We start from the raw sequence: 19,916 nt of genomic DNA on the forward strand, positions 1-19,916 counted from the left end.
TGAGGAAGGATCAAATTACACTCGAAAAGTTACACCACGAGTTACACTTGCTCCTAATTTCATTTCGAATAAATATTTTTTAAAATCAACCGTTTGATTGAAATATAATATCATATAGATCATACGTATAAAGTTTGAGATTAATCTATAAAAATTTACTATGTCGTCGAATTACATCAAAATTAACGTTATATGAAAGTCCATTTTGACGTTAATCTTTGCGTATCTTGATGACATAGTAAATCACTATAGATTACTCTCAAACTTTATACGCATGATCTATATGGTAATATGTTTCAATCTAACAGTTGATTTTAAAAAATAATTATCCGATGTGAAATTATTGAGCGAGTGTAACTCAAGATGTAACTATTCAGGTGTAATTTGATCCCTCCTATATATATATATATATATATATATATATATATATATATATATATATATATATATATATATATATATATATATATATATATATATATATATATATATATATATATATATATATATATATATATATATGAGAAGGGATCATTCGACACCGGTGTCAAAGTATTAATTTTGACAACAAATCCTATCCGTTTATTATTATTAATCTAAAGGTGAAGATACATTCACTTATAACTAACACATGAGTTTCTTAAGGAAATATATCTTAACCTTTGAATGATAAAGAATAAAGGGGTAGGATTTGATGTCAAAATTAATACTTTGACACCGGTGTTAAATGATCCCCTCCCTATATATATATATATATATATATATATATATATATATATATATATATATATATATATATATATATATATATATATATATATATATATATATATATATATATATATATATATATATATATATAGAGAGAGAGAAGGGTTATATTTACTCCAAGAGTAAGTTATTATAACCCTCCTCATATAACATTCACCTTTTAAGAATGTCTTAATACATTTAATTCTTACACTCCTTCTAATTTTACCCTTATTTTTTATTTTAGAAATCGTTTAAAATGTAAAAGATCGTAGGGGTATATTTGGAATAGAGACATTGAATGTAATAATTATGGATTTTTTTTGCTTATATTTAAAACCATAGAATATTGATCTTCAATTTCACTATAGTCATCTTGAATCTTGAACTGACTTATGTGTTGTAGTGCTAACTTTACAAGTCCACTTCGAGCCACCGTAAAGAAGATCGGAGACATCGTTTAAGATCAAATTTTATTCAACTCTCTTCATTTCAAGTTCCAGGTCTATGGTTACACCAGAGTCTAAAGGATTTCCATGAAGGTCAAGACGAAAATTCACAACGTTTCTACCGACCGAACGTCGCCTTTGCGTTTCCCTACAACAAGGGTCTTTATCGAGGCGGCGTCTTCGAGATACCACAAGTTCTTAGTTAATGGTGCTAGGATACCGCAAGTTCCTAGTTAACGACAGGCTCCGATCCAATACCACAGTGCATCATGTGGGTACCACATGATTTCCAATTGATGCATCAGGGTCTCTCTAGAATGGGTCAAAAAGTCGAGGGTCTCCAAACATGCACAAAGAAAGGTACCCCAGACTCCATTGTAACGAGACCGATTAGTAACTACCTTAGTTCATTGTTCGACAAATCCGCTCCAAAGGAAAGACTCGATAATGTGGGAGCTCGACACCGGCTATCAAAAAGTGTTTTGTTGAAGCATTGGACAAAGCAATTCCACAAGCCAAAAGCTTCTGCGATCATTTTAAAGTTACTTCCCTGGAAAAGGTGATCATATATATATATATATATATATATATATATATATATATATATATATATATATATATATATATATATATATATATATATATATATATATATATATATATATATATCCTATGTTGTGTGTTTCTTTGCCTCTTTCTGTTAATACATCCAGAACATGAGAACAAAGATAAAATGCAAAAATAAGTTTTCTGATACAGATTTAACGCAGTTCTACGATACTGATACGACTTAAACATATTCCTAGCCTTTTGCGTATTAAATATAGACTAAACACATTTATGTGATTCTAATACGAATTAAAACACATTGCTTGCATGAATGTGAATCTGATACAGACTTAATATTTATATGTGATTCTGATATGAATTCTACACATTCCATACCTTATTGCATATCGAATATAGACTTAACGCAATTCAACAATTTTGATACGACTCAAATGCACACATCACATATGAGGCTTATTAAATGCACTTTTGCATAACAGAGCACCTCCCTCGGATCTAGCCAATCCGAGGGCGTAGGTGGTGGAGTATGGAAATGTGCACCTTGATTCGAGCTTAGCCTCGAAAGCAGGGACGGGTATCCTACCCTTGGTTGGAGAACAGTCCTCTGTGACGCGAAGCACATTACAAAGTACAACCACATTATGCCGACCTCGCATTTAAAGAAAACAAATTGCGAGATGCGATTTACAAATCAATACACTACTACAGCAAACGCTAAAGGCAACGAGAAAATGCGGCAATAAAAAAGAATAGCTGACATCATTCAATGCACAACTTCCCAAAAGCAAGAAAATTCCAAAGGCACCTTTGCCATCTTATTACAATCAAATGTGTTGGTTCTTTTATAAAAGCAAAGCAGTAAAGGCTTTCACGCCCAAAGCATATATCCCGTCGTTGAAGATGAATATCGGTGGTCCAGCCTAAAATTTAAAATAAATAAAGACTCCACAATGTATAATAGTAATCCCCAGAGTTACAAAAATTCATAAACAACGATATTGATAAAGCAGAGGCTTACACACGGCTCTAAAGCTAACAACACTTGAAACATTTAGGTAAAATATTTCATTAATTATTAAAAATTAGCACACCCGAAGCACAAAGCCTATGAAACGTTGCAAGAAATAAATAATACAATGCAAAAAGAAAATCAAGCCAGATAATTTAAAGTCGAGGAATCGGGATCACCTCCATAATTCACCCCTAGAAGTGGACTTAAACGGGCCCAACGCCTTAGAAGAAATCACAGCATCAGGGCATAACTTCCTCTCCAGCACTATAACTTGTTCTTGGACTTCAAGCTCGTCCCAATATAGTCTATTGAAAAAACCATGGAGCACACTCCATATATCAACCACCCCGTCCTGAAGATCTTTAAAGGAATATGCATCTCCTTGGTACTCTTCCACCTGACAAGCATTTTCCTCTACAGAATAAAAAACAACCTTGTATATCTTATTTGCATCTTAGAGAGAAGCCTCCAATTCAGTCACACGATCTTCCAATGTAGAAGAGGGGCCATGTAATCTCACTGCCTCTTGCAAAGAGTTGGCTTATTTAACTTCTTCTTGCACCACAACAAGCTTCTTCTAAAGATTGGTGCACTTCATCTCCCTAACTTTGACTTTCCTTTTTCCAAGATCATTCTTTTAGAAGGTGTAGTTACATATCCCTATGGGGAGTTGGTTGCATGTCCTTATCATATGCATGGGGAGAATCCTCTATATAGCTATTTTGTTGTTTGTAATATCGCTTTCATTTATTATCTTTTATTGAGTCTCCCTCATGATTTCATATCTTTTGAATCAAGTCTCAAATCAATTTGTTATCATTTTAGCATGCATAAAATAAAGGTTACGTTTGAATTTGATCAAGATGTCTTTAGACAATTGCATGAGTTTGTGGATTAAAAACTATGTGTTTGATTCAAGTTAGGTGCAAAGAATAATCTCAAATTACCTTAAAAATCATGAAAAATTGAGTTTTTAAGTGTTTGATTCGAATAAATCAAATACAAACTCAATTTGATTAGAACTAAAATCTAACGGAGATAAATAAAATTTTCAAAACATCTTGATTCAGATCAGATTTTGCACAAGATTCGAATCATGTAATTTTTCTGTCACCTCTGTCCATCGATAATGCTTCACTAACTTCCCATCATAGGAAATTAGCTACTCGCACTCAAACCACTACCATAGGATTGAGGCCACATCATAATTATAACCGAAGTTCCAACAACATGGATGCATGAAATCTCAGCATGCAACAACAACAATAACACACATATGTTCGACATTGGCTACTCAAGTGTGTCATCAACAATAAATCATCATCAACATAGTGTGTATATATTTGGACATGCAACGTCATTAATACATCATCACAGTATCATCATCAATATCATCATCAATATCAACATCATAGCAACATCACCAACATCAACACCACAACAATAATATCAATCTTCATCATCATAACAAGTCATCATAACACAATATTATCACAACATGGGGCAATAACTCTTCAACATAACATATAAACAATCAACTTCACAAACATATTAGACATAGATATAATACTAAAACAATTAACCTATCTATTTCATGTTATATTTCAGTGTGCTAGATTTCTAACGCTTTGAACAGGACGTCATTTGGACATACGAATCAAAAACTATGATCAAAATATTAAATGGATCAAAACACTGAATCAATCAAATGGTTGATGTTGCTGTTACGTAATTTTTCAAAGGAGCAATCGATTTGCATCATGGATCAATTGATTGGTCCTACATATTTTTCCAAAATTTTCAATGTAGCAATCGATTGGTCCTGCATAATTTTCCAAAAATTACAATTTTTCAGTGTTACGAGATTTTCACCTAAACCTCATATTCAAAATCATCTCTATAAGTTGTCTAACAAGAACAATACATATAACATGGTAATTAACACCAACCTATCCATATATCACGTTCTCGGATACCAAGATTTCCAATATATATATATATATATATATATATATATATATATATATATATATATATATATATATATATATATATATATATATATATATATATATATATATATATATATATATATATATATATATATATATATATATATATATATAGGGGACGACTCAAGTGAGAACACTTGGTTATTATGAGAAATGAGAACAATGAATCACAACCATTAGATTTAGATTTGTTGATTTTAATGGACATGATATGTTTCTCTTTCCATGTTGATTTAAAATAAATAATAAGAATCATAGAAAGAGAAAAAAATCTTGGCCATTAAAATTGATAAATCTAAATTTAATGGTTGTGATTCATTGTTCTCATTTCTCATAATAACCAAGTGTTCTCACTTGAGCCGTCCCATATATATATATATATATATATATATATATATATATATATATATATATATATATATATATATATATATATATATATATATATATATGGAATGTATCATATGAGAATGACATTTTTATGTGAGAACATGAGAATGAATCTGAACCATTAGATCTTAAAATAAATGGTGGAGATTATCTGTCATTCCTTTTTTCTCTCCTCCATCATTTATTTTAATAATGGAGGAGAGAGAGAGAGAGAGAGAGAGAGAGAGAGAGAGAGAGAGAGAGAGAGAGAGAGAGAGAGAGAGAGAGAGAGAGAGAGAGAGAGAGAAAGAGAGAGAAAAAAAAGAAGGCAAAATATCCTTTTTGGTCCCTTAAGTATACCCCAAGGTACATTCTGATCCCTTATCTTTAAACAGTGTCAAAGTGGTCCTTTAATTGTTCAAAAAGGTCCATGTTAGTCCTCTCCGTTCAATTTTTTGTAACGGCGTCAACTTTTGCTTGGGTGGCATCTGACGTGGCATGTGTGGTCATTAAATACCAGAAAATTTCTTAAAAAAATTGTTTCAACCAGGATTCGAACAGGGGCCATTTTGTCTGCTAGGTTAGATATTTAACCACTAGATTACTTTACTTTTTTGAATTTAATTTACAAATTAAATATATATTGAAATCTTGATTATTAGTAAAAAGAAAATATTCAATCCAATTAATACTAAAACCAGAAACGTTTCCATCTTCATCGCTTCCATCTTCTTCCAAACCCCAAAAACCCCAACAACAACAACAACAACAATCTCAACCTCATAAACCCTTATCCCAATTCAAATCCTCAAACTTCTAAGACATATTATGACCTTAAAGATGAATGTTGCCAATTTACGTGCCACACGTACAAACATGTACCACATCAGATGCCACCCAAGCAAAAGTTGACGCTGTTACAAAAAATTGAACGAAAAGGACTAACGTGGACCTTTTTGAACAATTAAAGGACCATTTTGACACTTTTTAAAGATAAGGGACCAGAGTGTATCTTGGGGTATACTTAAGGGACTAAAAAGGGTATTTTGCAAAAAAAGAGTGACACATAATCTCCACCATTTATTTTAAAATCTAATGGTTTAGATTCATTCTCATGTTCTCGTATAAAAATTAAATTCTCATAGGATACGTCCCCATATATATATATATATATATATATATATATATATATATATATATATGATGTTACTTCAGCTATTTAAATGTCTAAAAACAAAGGTGTTAATACCAAGTTCTAGGAGCTTGTTTGAAGCCATTAAAAATTTGTTTGTTTAAAAATAAAATCAGGATTTTCATAGTCTTCAAAACCAGGATGTTGATAAACATAAATTTCTTCGTTTATAAATTCGTTTATAAATTCTCTCTTTATCATATTTAATGTACTCATCTTTTAGAGGATCCTCTCCGAGGGTGTCTTCTTTGACCAATTCTTATGCTATTATACCTAAAACATTAAAACATGGTGAGTTTTCTTTCGAGAGAGTTTCTGTTTTGATTCGCCCGGTGCTTGCTGAAGCTTCGTTAGGCGAGATGGCTCGCTTGAGCTCGTCTGGAGAGAATAAAGACTTTTATTTTTGGAAAGTTTTTGTTTCTCCTTGCCTGGTCCTCGCTATTGGCTTGTTGGGCGAGGTATCGCCTGGGTCTCGCTGGAGGTTCGTCTAACGAGCTTAGTTTTATTCTTTATTGTGCTTGAGAGACCATATTTCTTTCAAGGCCAAAATACCTACACAAACCATTAAAATCTACAAAGAGATGGTCAACACACTTACTATCTAACATAAACTAAATCTTATCAATAATTACGGATGTTTCTCTTAGAAACTTATAAGCCAAGCCAATAAATATCTTTTTAATGTGACTTAATATCATATTTTGGGCATTTATCAACTTGCGTCACACCCCCTTTAACCAGGCTTCTTCATTTTTTTTTTCTTGTTTTTTTACTATTTCTTTGGGCCAAGCCCGTTTTAGTGTTTACTTTTACACCACCCTTGGGCTATTTTTACACACCTTTTTAAATTTATTTTTGTATTATTTATTTTATTTTTGCTTTATCTTTTTTTATTTGTTTAACTGATAGTAAAATAAAAAATAAAATGACCATTAAAAGTAAACTTTCTAAAATTAAAAGAACACTTGATCAACATCAAGTTTATTTTTTCAAATCAAAATAAATTTATTTCACAATTCAAAATCAATGATTTTTCCATACTTCATCAACATCAAGTATTTCTTCCCGCTTAATCAAATACGTTTCAAAATCTTTTTAATAATAAAATCGGAAGAAAAAGGACTAGTTGGACGTAATATACATCCTAGTTCATGAGTACTTGAATACAAATCATAACAGCTTGTCGTTCAAATATTTGTCTTCTGTTCAAAAACACAATAATTAATCGGACTTAGTTCGTTCTTTCATGGAAAAATAAGGACTAGTTGGACGTAATATCCATCCTAGTCTCGGGTATTTGGATATAAGCTGTAACAACTTGTCGTTCGAATGTTTTTCTTCCATAAGGAGTCGTAACTTAATTTGCCTCATAAGTTTCATAAATAACTTGGACGAAAAAGGCTTAATTGGACGTAATATCCATCCTAGTCCCTGAGTATTTGGATACAAGTTGTAACAGCTTGTCGTTCAAATACTCGTCATCCACCTAAAAACAATCTCCACCCATCAAACCTATATTTTTCTGTCTTAGCGCTACACAAAACATTTTCATCAACGAGTGAGCAAACACTCCAACCTCCAAGCGCGAGCAACAAGCAATGTTTAACCGCTCAATGCGAACTAAACATCACTCTCTATAAGAAACCAACACGCGATCATTTTCTACTAAAAACTAGGTACCTTTGAGTTCCCCCATCACACCTCAAGATACGTAGGACAGAGATTCAACATCTCGTCAAACACCCTAATAAAAAAAATCTATTTTTAGTCCTTTATTTCACTTTTTAAACACATAATAATTAGAAGAAGACAAATAATGTAAGCTTAAAATTCATGTTTGCAAAACTAACCAAATGGTTCTTGTTAAGTAAAACGGATGTGAGGGGTGTTAACACCTTCCCCTTGCATAACCGACTCCCAAACCCAAATTTAGTTGCGACAACCGTATTTTTGATCTTTTAGAGTTTTATCGACGTTTTTCCTTTCTAAAATAAATCTTCGGTGGAAACTCTGTTGTATTTCGAGCGTTCTTTACGCTCGGGTATTTTTCGCGTCGTGAAAGTACTCTAACAAAATGCAAATATGTTAAAGATTGACAAAGAGTAAATATAGATTTGAAATAAGTATACAAACCTCAGAATCGATTAAAACCATTTCGATGTGTTCTTTAATTAAAAATGCCTAGGTTAAGAATTAGGGCTTGTTAGCAGAAGATAAATATGGCAGCAGTAGTGGAGGGAGAGTATATTGAGGGGGTTCAATTGAACCACCTGATTTTTGTAAAAACAGTCCAAATTTCTATATAATATGCTTTTTGAACCCCCAAAAAAAGTACTTTGCACCTTTAACTCAAAATTTAAATTAATTATTTGTTCTTATATTTATATTTCATATTTTCTCTAGTTCTAAACTCTTTCAAAAAATTGTGGTATTTATTTATTCCATCAAAAAATTTAATTTAAGTGTATATTATTCACTGATTATTTAATTTGATAAATAATATTTAATTGCTAATGATATTAGAGGTTGTTCTATTTTTTAATAAACTTTAGAATTTGCTCTCTTAAAGATCGTTGACATGTTATTTACCAATCATACTAGAAAATACGTATGAAAAATGTTTTTTTCCTAGAAATAGCTTAATAAAATGAAAAGCAATTGAATTTTAAAAAATTCTTGTATTATTGTACTTATAAACTCAAATATTGATTAAAAGATTATTAAAAATACTTATGAACTCAAAAATCACTTAATTACACATTGTCACTTTAATACCGGTGAACTTAAATCATGAAAAAGATAATTTTCTGTGAGTTAAACTCTTTAAATATCGATAAAAGACATGTTCATTAAATTTTATATAGAGTTGATTATTTAATACTTTCATATAAAAAAACATGTAGAATTCAATTGTAAGGTATGTATAATTTTATAAACAAATATATTTTTTAATATATATTGCTATAATTATTAATTAAAAATTTTAAATTTGCACCCCTGGACCAGGTTCCTGACTCTGCCACTGTATGGAAGAGGTAGTTGAAAGAAAGAAAAAACTGAGGACGATGAGGGGTGATAACTGTGAGAAGAGTAAAGGAAAGATGGGACTGGGGATAGAGGTTTAGGATAAGTGAATGAGGTGAATTGGAAATTAGTTCGTGATTTGACGATGTTTTATTATGGTTGTAGGATGAATTGGAAATAGAAAAATCAAATGAATGGGTTAGATAGTTTTGAAAGGGTATTTCTTAAGGGTCTGTTTGCTTTAAATGAGGGGGAGAGGAAGAATTTTAATGGAGGGAAGAGAAGGGGAGAGATTTTTTTTTGTAATTATATATATATATATATATATATATATATATATATATATATATATATATATATATATATATATATATATATATATAAGCGATATTTGTAATTTTATATAAGCGATATGATATTCAAAGGTGAAAATTTCATAAATATATTTTTGGAAATAATATTTGTATAATTGAGTGATTAAAAAGTCATAACTTACCACATAACATTAAAAAAATTGAATATACTTGATTCTTATTATAACTCTCGGCACAAAATAAATTATGCGTTGATAACAACTTTTGAATACATAAAATAAATTATAATGAAAAACAAAATATTATAATTTTTATTAAATAAAAAATAATTTGAGGGTGAAGAATAATTATAATAACTGAAAAAAAAATCACAAAGAAAAGCACGAACATCAAAGAAAATAATAATTTCAAAATAGTAAAATAAAATTGAAGATATTTTAGTAAATATTTTAATTTATTTAATATTAAAACTCAAATTCCCTCCCCTCCCCCGATTCGAGGGACGTAAAATATGTCATTTGGAGAGATTTTGCTCCCCTCCCCTCTTAAAAATTGAACCAAATATATTTCATTATAAACATTTTCTCCCCTTCCCTCGCTCTACCTCGAACCAAACACACTCTTAGGGTCCGTTTGGTTAGGAGAGAGAATTTAATAAAGGAGAGGGGAATGGAGGGGAAGGGAGGTGAGAATTTTTAACATGTATATTTGAACTAAGAAAGTCATTCAACTAAAAAAGTCACTCAGTTTGGTTTAGAAAAAATACACCAATACTTGATAAAGTTAATTTAGTAAGGGGTCAGAATTGCATTTTCCATGCTATTCAATTTTTTTTTATATTATAGATATACACCAATAATTGACCAATATTTAGTAAAAGCTTTATTCTTCCTCTTTCCTTTATACGGAGTACATCTTTTGCCAACTGAATCTATCGTTGTGGGACAAAGAAGTATCATTTCGCATTGAAAATTAGTATAAATGACAATTCTTAAAACAAATTTTAAGCCAGACATGTGGGATCTGTGATCATATTATTTACAGACAGAAGATCAACGTGGAGGAACTCCACTGTATATTACATTCATCTTAATGGAAGGAAACGAGCTTTAAATACTACTAACTTCCCCCGTTGACTTGAAAAAATTGATGATAGGGTCATAAAGATCTTGTTTTGCTTGCAAGCTTAAAATGAAGTCAACATGACCATAGTTTTCAAGATAAACCACCTCTGGTGTGGATGGCAGTTCTTTGAGTGTGTGCTGGAAATCAGTTATATCTGCTAAAGCATCATTTCCCCCATAAGCCATCCACAAAGGCAGTGACTTGGGTATGCGGCTAAGATCGAATTTTGGTGGTTTGAAGCTGCCATACTCTTTCAGATTTCTAATCTTTCCATAATCATATTTGGAGAAAGTACCTTTGCGGATCACTGTGGAACATATGAGATCATCAGAGACATAACCATTAACAAGAATATGCACATGAATATTGATTTCTAGACCATCAAACAACTACTAAGGTTGACATATTGTAGACAAATTGTCAGGAAAGTCAGCAGCCATATATAGTCAGGAAAGTCGCAGCAAAATTGTCACATAAAGAAATCAAATAAAAGTTAATGGAATATGGAGCATACTCTGGAAAAGGTGGTTCAAGTTTTTGGAGGATGATGGGTGAGGTTCTTGTTCAAGATAATAAGCCACACGTGACTCATTGAAGCAACAATTCTTTCCTGTAATTTAAATTTAATTTCATGAGTAGAAGCAGTAACCAAAAAAGAAAGTAAAACACGAAACACTCCATAATTATTAAAACAGTGGATTGTGCCGAAAGAATTCCTAAGTTATTGATCCAAATGAGAGAGGACATTCTTCGAATCATGCCTAGGCATTCAATATAACCTGATCCGAACAGTTTGATACTTTGATCACAACAATATGTGTTTCAGATAAAGCCAGCAAAGTAATTGCAATAGCATGCATTAAAGACAACTCATTATGATTGGAAAGTTAAGCGCTAAAAAAACTATTGAAAATCTACAAAGACCTTTTAAACAGACATAGACACAGAGCCAGTGTGAGAAACATGAACCTGTAATGGATGACAGCATGTCACTGCAACTTAGACGCGTATCGCATAAGGAAACCAAGAGATTGGCTCCCCAATCACTGAAAATGAGTTAAGAAAAATACATACAGTGAAAATTTGCTAAACTAGAAATACAGCGATGAACACGTGCAAATTTAAAGGAGAAAAAGAGGACAGAATGAAAAGTGGAACCTTTTGAAATTCAGTTCATGAACACCCATTGTAACAATCATCTGAATAAAAACCAGAAATCATTTTCATATTAAATATCGACTTAAGCTGAGAAAAATAATAGAAAGCAGCAAGAAATACCTGATCAATGTGCATCTTGACCATTCTTAGTACCATAGGTGCACTAACATGATCCAAGTATGATATTGGAGATAGAAGAGCTGCTGCTTCAACCTTTTCTACTATCTCCGGTTGAGTAAAAGCGGCCAAAGATATAATTGTCCCCTAAAATTGATGAGAGATTGATAAAATGTATGCTATTGCAAATACTGATAAAGGAGAAAAGACGATTTACAGGAATCATAAATACCTGTGAATGCCCAACAACAAATAGCTTTGAGTTTGTCACTGAATGAATATAATTGATCATTTCTGCAAGATCATACAGGGCTAATTCCTGCCAGCTCCAATCCCAAAAATGCTACAAAAGGACCAAGGCTCAATTAGCCATACTCATATCACTTTTAGTTCTCTTTTGGAAAAATGAGGGACCAACGAAGCCCAGGTCATACTTGTAAGTTGTATAACTTTACTCACATAACAAACACGGCAAAATGTATAACAGAGTCTGACTCCAACTCTTTCGTCAGTGATAGTTAGGCATTAATAGAGTAAAAATGTTTGAACCTTGACAACATACAACTAAAAATGACATAGTGAACTAACTTCTTAAGATCGATGAATACTAACAGTCTCTCGAATGAAGCATTGATTCTTTGTCCATCATGTTTTTCCTTTTTCACGTCATCATCAGTACTTCCTATTAAAAGTCTGCTTGAAAATCTAATTGTGCTGAAAATTGGTAGTTTCAATACCGAAAACAGTTATACACTGTCTCGTACTAATTAATATAACTGAAATTTGTTGAAAACATTCAGAGGTAATCGTATTGAAATTGTTAGATGACATAGTAAGACCTCATTTAGATTTTATAAGATCAAATGCATTATGTTTCCCTTTATACGTTGCAAATATTTTCAAACATTACAAACAGAAAACTTTATGTATTGAACTCAGAAGTAAAAGTTTCAGTAATAGAGTTCCAAATTCAATTTGCAATTTTTTGAAACACCCATAGCTATCTATAGGGGGAAAAGAATCTTTCCATTTAATTCAATATTTCTCCCATGGGCCATGGTTTAAATTTTAAAAAACTCAATTTAATTAGTTGAAAAAATAAACATAAAAACTTTCGGATACAGCAGACAGCCTGACACTCAATAAGTCTTAAGCAAACTAAACTACTCACCCTATTCTTCTCAGAAAAAGATATATGGCCATGGCTCCAGCGTGTTCCACGAACATTTCCTACCCAAACATCAAAACCATGATCCGCAAGGATGAAACCCAATGATTGTTCAGGTGTATTTAGAAACCATGCATCACCTGCCTGATTGTATCAAATGCCATAAAAACACAATATCAATGATGAGATTAAGTCAATTAGTTTAAAACTTTAAAATGAAATTCACAGCTCACACTAAAATTCATTTAGAAGTAGAATTGACTTAGCCTCAAAAATTGATTTAGAGTGTGTTAGGTTATGTGGTGAAAAAAATTTGATTTTGAGCGAATTGATTATGTAAATTTGATTCTTGCTAAAAGTGAATTGAAAAGAGTAAAAGTAGAGGAAATAGTGAAGTATAACCATGAATAAGCCATGCATAAGCAGAACTGGAGGTCTTGATTCTCGAGCATAATAACCAATACGATCAGAAGAAGACACACGCTGAAGACCTAGCAAGAAACCATCCTTTGTTTGAATCTGAAACAAAAGTAATAAATAAACAAAATAAAACGCCACCTAACACAAGAAAACATGCAGCAAGGGTATAATTGGAAAAGCGAAGTTAATTAATAATACCACATGTTCGGAGCAAGGGTAACCGGCGGGGAGAACGAGTTCTTCACAGAGAGTTGGTTGTTGTTTGCCGCCGCCGCCGCCGCCGCCGTCGAAGGAGAGAGCGATGTTTGCGGAGGTTGAGAGAAGGCAGATGGTTATGGCAAGTGTCGTCGTCGTCAACCATAACATCCCGCCCATCCCCAAATTCTCAACTCTCTTTGATCATAGTCGCAAGCAACACTCTTAATATAAAAAAACTCGCGGGTTCCACGTTATCCATTAGTGCACGCGCCCAGTGGCGCGTGTTTTATAAATCTAGTAGTATTAACAGTAAGCTTACGATACAACTGTTTCCGTTAGTTTAGTTGTTATTTTTCCTTTTTGCGGATAATAATCATTTTATTAAGTGTATGAGTTTAATATTTATAAAATATTAATTTTTAAGAGACGTGGTTGTCTTCATTGGACTATGGATAAGCTTATTTATTTGTCTTCTAATAAGTTCAACATTAGAGTTGTTATAATATGTAAACTATTATCTAAAATGGTTAATAATGTGACCAAATTTTGTAAGATTTTTTTCGAAAGATAAAAGATATTTCATATCGTTTTAGTATATAATTCAAAATTATCAGGGTTTATATTAAATCTGTGTAATTAATTGATTGTCGAAAGTAAATCAAGGGCTTTGTCTGCATGAACAACACCTGTATATTGATGTGTAGATTCCATTAACTTTTGTTCTAGAAGTGGTGGTGATGAGGAAGATATATTGAGGTGTCCCTCAAGAAACTAGTATACTTTGGAGTCTGGCTCGTTAACACAAGAAATCTTCTGGTATTGAGGTCACCCAACAAATGTGTTATATATGTTCCTTATGCCATTAGAATAGGTAATATTATCATCCACATAACCTCTGATTTAACACAAATGTTGCTCATAAGAAGACTAGCACTTACAAACAAAATCATTTAAATAAAAATTATCAAGTCGAGCATTTTTAAATTTTAATCTAGATTGAGTTCAAAGGTCATAGGTTGCTAGTTCACAACATAGAAGAAAGGAATAATGATTAGAGGTCAGGGCTGGTAAGTTTTCGAATTCAAAATTTAGAAACAAAAGATTTTTACAAATATTACTTTATATCTAAGAAAATGAATGGCAAATATATTGTAAAAAAATGTGAGAGTAAGCTCAATGTTACTATACTATAAAATAAAATTGAAAATAATTTATAAAATATTTTAAATATTAATTAAATATCTTTTTTTAAACTATATATGAATACAATAAAGCTCTCATGCATATATTTCAAGGAATAAATTTTGAAAAAAAATGCTCTTTAATTGCTACTTAAGAGTAGTTGAATGAAATTATAAATATCTTTTTCAATTTAAGTTTTGTTGAGTTAAGATTTAATACTAAATTATTAATATCATAGAATTTATTCTATTTGTATAATCTTAACATTAATTTTTATTATAGAGTATTCAAAAGATTTTAGAGTAGTCAATTTTATAAGAATGAGTTAAGTGAAATTTTAATAAGACATCAGATAAAATTGTTTATTAGTTTGGGTAAATCTGAACCAAATCAGAATTCAAACCAAACCATAATATTTACGTTGAGTTTTTTTAGTTTAGGCAAAAACTAAATCAAACCAATGAAATCCGATACTAATTAATTCAAGGGGATTATCAAAATTCCACTCTTGAGCTCTTCTATCTAAACCAACCATAATTAATTCATATAATTATATCATCATAATCATAAAAACTAGTATAAAGTATTCAACATCAATAAGAAAAAATGAAACACCATTTTTTACATTCACAACATAACATATAAGTAGAAAAAAAATTAGGGATTTTATATTATTATAAAAAAATTAATTAATATAAATTATTTTTAAAAAAAATAGTTGTACACATTTATTTCTAATGTATCCGATCAATTCAATTTAAATCGATCTTTAGTTTTACGATTCGACTCAGTTTAGACTTTATCGCAAAACTGTGTGTATCCAATCCAAACTAATTCATATATTTTTTATCCGTTCCAATATTGGATTCTCTCAAATTGAATCAAATCGACCCGCAAACACCCATAACATTATAGCCTATTGATCTAATTATAGACCATTCACTATTTATATTCATGCACCAAACACCATGGTCAAGAAAGTGTTGGACATGAGGAGATGTATTGAAAACATCACAAATCCTAAATAGAATTTTTAAAGGATTTGTATTGAGAGACATTCCCCATCTTATAAGTGAGTTTTACAATTATGAGTTAAGATAACAAATTCAAAAACTTGCTATAGAGCAATTACTTTTTCTTTTTCTTTTTTGGTATAGAACAATGACTTCAAATGGAAGGCTTTTATAATTTTTTGCAAAATGCAAAGCTATTCATCTACTTTTTCTTTAATTTTTTTTTATCTATCTTACTTTCACCAAAGAAGGTACAGATTAAAGGTAAGTTTAAATGGGATGTATTTTTTTATTTTTAAAATTTATTTTATAAATTAGTTTTAAAATATTAATTTATAAAATATTTGTTTGCTATTCTATCTGAAATTGTTAGAGATAAAAAAAAATTTTAAAATTGTTTGACAAATTTATTTTCAAAAGGTATTTTAAGAATCAAAATAAAAGAAATTTGTTATATATATATATATATATATATATATATATATATATATATATATATATATATATATATATATATATATATATATATATATATATATATATATATATATATATATATATATATATATATATATATATATATATATATATATATATTTCATTTTTATAATAATTTTTTCAATATATTATTCAAAATATTTAGAGGATAATATTCACTAAATTATGTTTACATGTAAAATTTAGGATATATTTTTAGAAATATTTTTTAAATTTTCTGAACAATAATCTTTATAATTTTACTATGAATCTTTATTGAATAGTACATTATAATCATATATGTGAGTGTTAAATAAATATGTATTTGACTATCGTTCTTACATCCATTAAAAACGTGCAATTATCCATCATGAATTTTTTATTAATATCTTCTTTCAATTTCATTAAAATCTAAATTAATTTAATATGCCTTTTATACAGTGACACCATATTAGTTTTATATATAATTAATAATCTTGTTTTTTTTATTTAAAATTGTAAACGTTTCATTTTCCTAAAAAAATACTTCAACACATACCATTGATAAAATATATTACGGTTTTATTAATAGCTTTGACACATTTACATTTATAAATAAAGATGATTCATATCATATGTTTGTATAATATTATAAATGTTATTCATAAAAATTGTTTCATATTTTTCTTTTCAATTGTCAAAAATGAAAATCAGAACTTCTAAAACTTATTTTAATTTTTTAGTTTTCAATATTAAAAATAAAATATATGAATAAATTAAAATTCAAGACAATCAAACAAATTTTATAATTTTTAAATTTAAAATTAAAAAATAATTTTCCAAAATTAAATCAAACAAGATTTATTCTGATTTTATTAAGAAATTGAAAATTACTTTTAGATTTTTGAGAGAATAAACTGATATTACTGTTTTTTTTAAAAAGACTAAACTAAGTTTTTACTCATAATATCCCTCTAAGACGTCCCTAATCACTTCAAATACACTCAAAAGAGCCTTTGAAAATGTTGAATGTGCTTTTTGCTGCACTTCTATGAAGTTAGGTTGGGGGAAGTTTCATGGAACACAACTGGACATGCAACCGATACATGCTTAGTTGCTGGTATAAATTCCTCTGTCCTTTCATTAGAGCTTCTTTGGTTTTGTTTTATCCTTTCATTTTTTTCTCTTTAGGATAAGAAGAAAAGTATCTATGGTTTTCATTAGACATATCTATGCTTGTGAAAGCAATATGATTGTAATGTATTGATGTACCTTCTTGGAAATAGAATTGTTATATAAACTTTTGATGTGACGGTGCGGGTTGTTCTAATATGGTTGCGCGAGATTGATAATAGGTTAACGTTTCAATGTCTAAGTCGGCAAGTTAATAAAAATGATATAGTGAATTATGAAGAGAATCATATATTTTATTTTTCGGGCGGTAGTTTATATACAATGGGTGACAATTAGGCCTCCGCAATATGGATTTGTGGCTTTCTCAAAACAATTGTACCCAAGACTTGTAGTGGTGTGAATTGTGATGCATGGGAAATTTTTCAAGAAACTGGGACAAATACCATTAGTCGAGATCGTGTGTAGCGAAGTGAAAGAGATTTGGGACTTGAAATTTCACTCATAAAGCACTAAGACAACTTTTAGTGAAAGAAAAATACAGAAATTAGTGGAGGAGAGTAAAGAATGAGAAAAAAATAAGAGAAATTTGAATTCTGATGTGTTTTGGAATGAGTACGAACTTCCTTGTAGTGATACATTTGTGGGGGGGGGGGGGGAATAGGGCAGCATATGCCCTTCGTTGGGCATCTGTCACATGAGGCGCCACCCAAGGTGTGTCCTTTACGTGGTACGGAGGCTTGTCCTAAGCGGAGACATGGATAATGTGGTATATTCAGTCCCTAGGAAATAAGTCAAACATTTTCCCTAATCAATGGGAAGCAGTTACCACTTGATTCCCTAAATTCTAGGCTCATACACCTATATAAATACCTCAACCTTAGGATTGATGTGACATATTGTAAACACATACGACCACCCATAAATGACACGGAGCTTCTCATCTCACGTGAGCTTACTCTCTCACCCTTGTAAACACCACCAAACAGGGCCTTTTCCGGTTCGGGCAAGCCTTAAACCAACAGAAAAATACTTAAGCCTTTGGCCACCCCTAATAGATTAAGTGTACCATGCATTATGTACTTTTTGACAAGTGTTGTGGCACCCACCGTGGGGGCCCGGTAAATCTAACTTGGGCTACACCTTTCGTTACAATTACCACTTCAATATTCACTTACATCTCCACTCCTAAACCTAATTGTTCCCAACCATGGTTGCTAAGAGATCATAATCCCTCAACTCGGAGGACACTGGAGGTAGCGGTGACTTTAATGCCCTGACGACGATGCATGTTTTCATGGGCAAACTGCGCCATCAGAATCAGAGTCTGGAAGACAAGGTACTTAACATCCAACAACATCAACAAGAGGTTAACCTTTCATAGGAAATGGAAGTGTTGGACCCCCATCCACTTTCAGAGTCGTTGAGAGAATACCTCATAGTCATTGAGAGAATATCTCGTCCATTTCAATGAATCTACCATAAGGGTCGTCCACCCAAACCAATAAATATTCGTGGGAGCATTCTAGAATGGTCTCAAAGTAGAAAATTTCAAAAAGTCTCTCACCCATAGGTCAACATCTTCCGTAGCAGAAGTAGCCACGAGGGCAGAATGTTACATAAAAGGTGAAGAGAGCAACACAAAGAAAAAGACATGAGATGTTATAGAGTGTGTTCCTAGCACCGAAGGTTCACAGCACCCACAGAAGAGTAACTATACCTCGTGTATCAGGTAAAAGTTGCATTCAAGCGAGTAGGAAATACGACAGAGAGGTTCATGCCCCTGAACATTAATCGTAAACATATATAGTTGGAGGTTATCCACTTGTATAATATCCATGCGCCTTCAGCCCAAAAAGCAGGCATTATGGGACCTTAGTCAGGAAGATGGTATAAGTTCCATTACGTTAAAGGGCATCACACAAAAGACTGCTTCCAACTCAAGAAGGAGATCTAGCGATTGATCCAGGAGGGACACCTCAAAAAGTATGTTATAGGTGATTCCTCCCAAGGTCAGGCATGTCCAACTCCCGAGGGTAAGAAGACGCAGAAGCCTCGGATCCATGAAAGGGAAGGTGTTATTCAAAGATGAGGGTGATAAGGTCGTATGTCATACGCTTAATACAATTGCAAGAGGATTCTTTGGGGGAAGGGGGACAAGCTCCGCCCAAAAAATTTATGACTACTAGGTATTGAATACATAGGATCTCCCCAAGGAGTTGGAGAAAGGATAAGTGAAGACGCCAGAGACCGAGA

The 19,916-nt window shown here is 31.3% G+C and overlaps 1 protein-coding gene across 1 annotated transcript; it reads right to left on the bottom strand.

Moving 5' to 3' along the window:
- Positions 1–10,629: 10,629 nt before the first annotated feature.
- On the bottom strand, positions 10,630–14,091 carry LOC131610797 (triacylglycerol lipase 1-like). The gene is made up of 9 exons (XM_058882850.1): positions 13,879–14,091; positions 13,663–13,779; positions 13,264–13,404; positions 12,325–12,435; positions 12,096–12,239; positions 11,976–12,016; positions 11,787–11,863; positions 11,332–11,427; positions 10,630–11,124 (listed from the first exon to the last, which is right to left on the bottom strand). The coding sequence occupies exons 1-9, from the start codon at positions 14,053–14,055 to the stop codon at positions 10,802–10,804; spliced, it is 1,227 nt and encodes a 408-aa protein (XP_058738833.1). The 5' UTR covers positions 14,056–14,091; the 3' UTR covers positions 10,630–10,801.
- Positions 14,092–19,916: the final 5,825 nt, after the last annotated feature.

The sequence above is a fragment of the Vicia villosa genome, linkage group LG1 (assembly GCF_029867415.1).
Source record: "Vicia villosa cultivar HV-30 ecotype Madison, WI linkage group LG1, Vvil1.0, whole genome shotgun sequence".
NCBI classification, from domain to species: domain Eukaryota; kingdom Viridiplantae; phylum Streptophyta; class Magnoliopsida; order Fabales; family Fabaceae; genus Vicia; species Vicia villosa.

Bases quoted from the DNA above. Each gene is read 5' to 3' on its own strand.
- LOC131610797 (XM_058882850.1), bottom strand. From the start codon at position 14,055: ATGGGCGGGATGTTATGGTTGACGACGACGACACTTGCCATAACCATC. The intron at 12,017-12,095 runs GTATTTCTTGCT...GTTTTTATTCAG, and splicing joins TCAAGATGCACATTGATCAG to ATGATTGTTACAATGGGTGT. The intron at 11,428-11,786 runs GTTCATGTTTCT...TTTAAATTACAG, and splicing joins CATGCTGTCATCCATTACAG to GAAAGAATTGTTGCTTCAAT.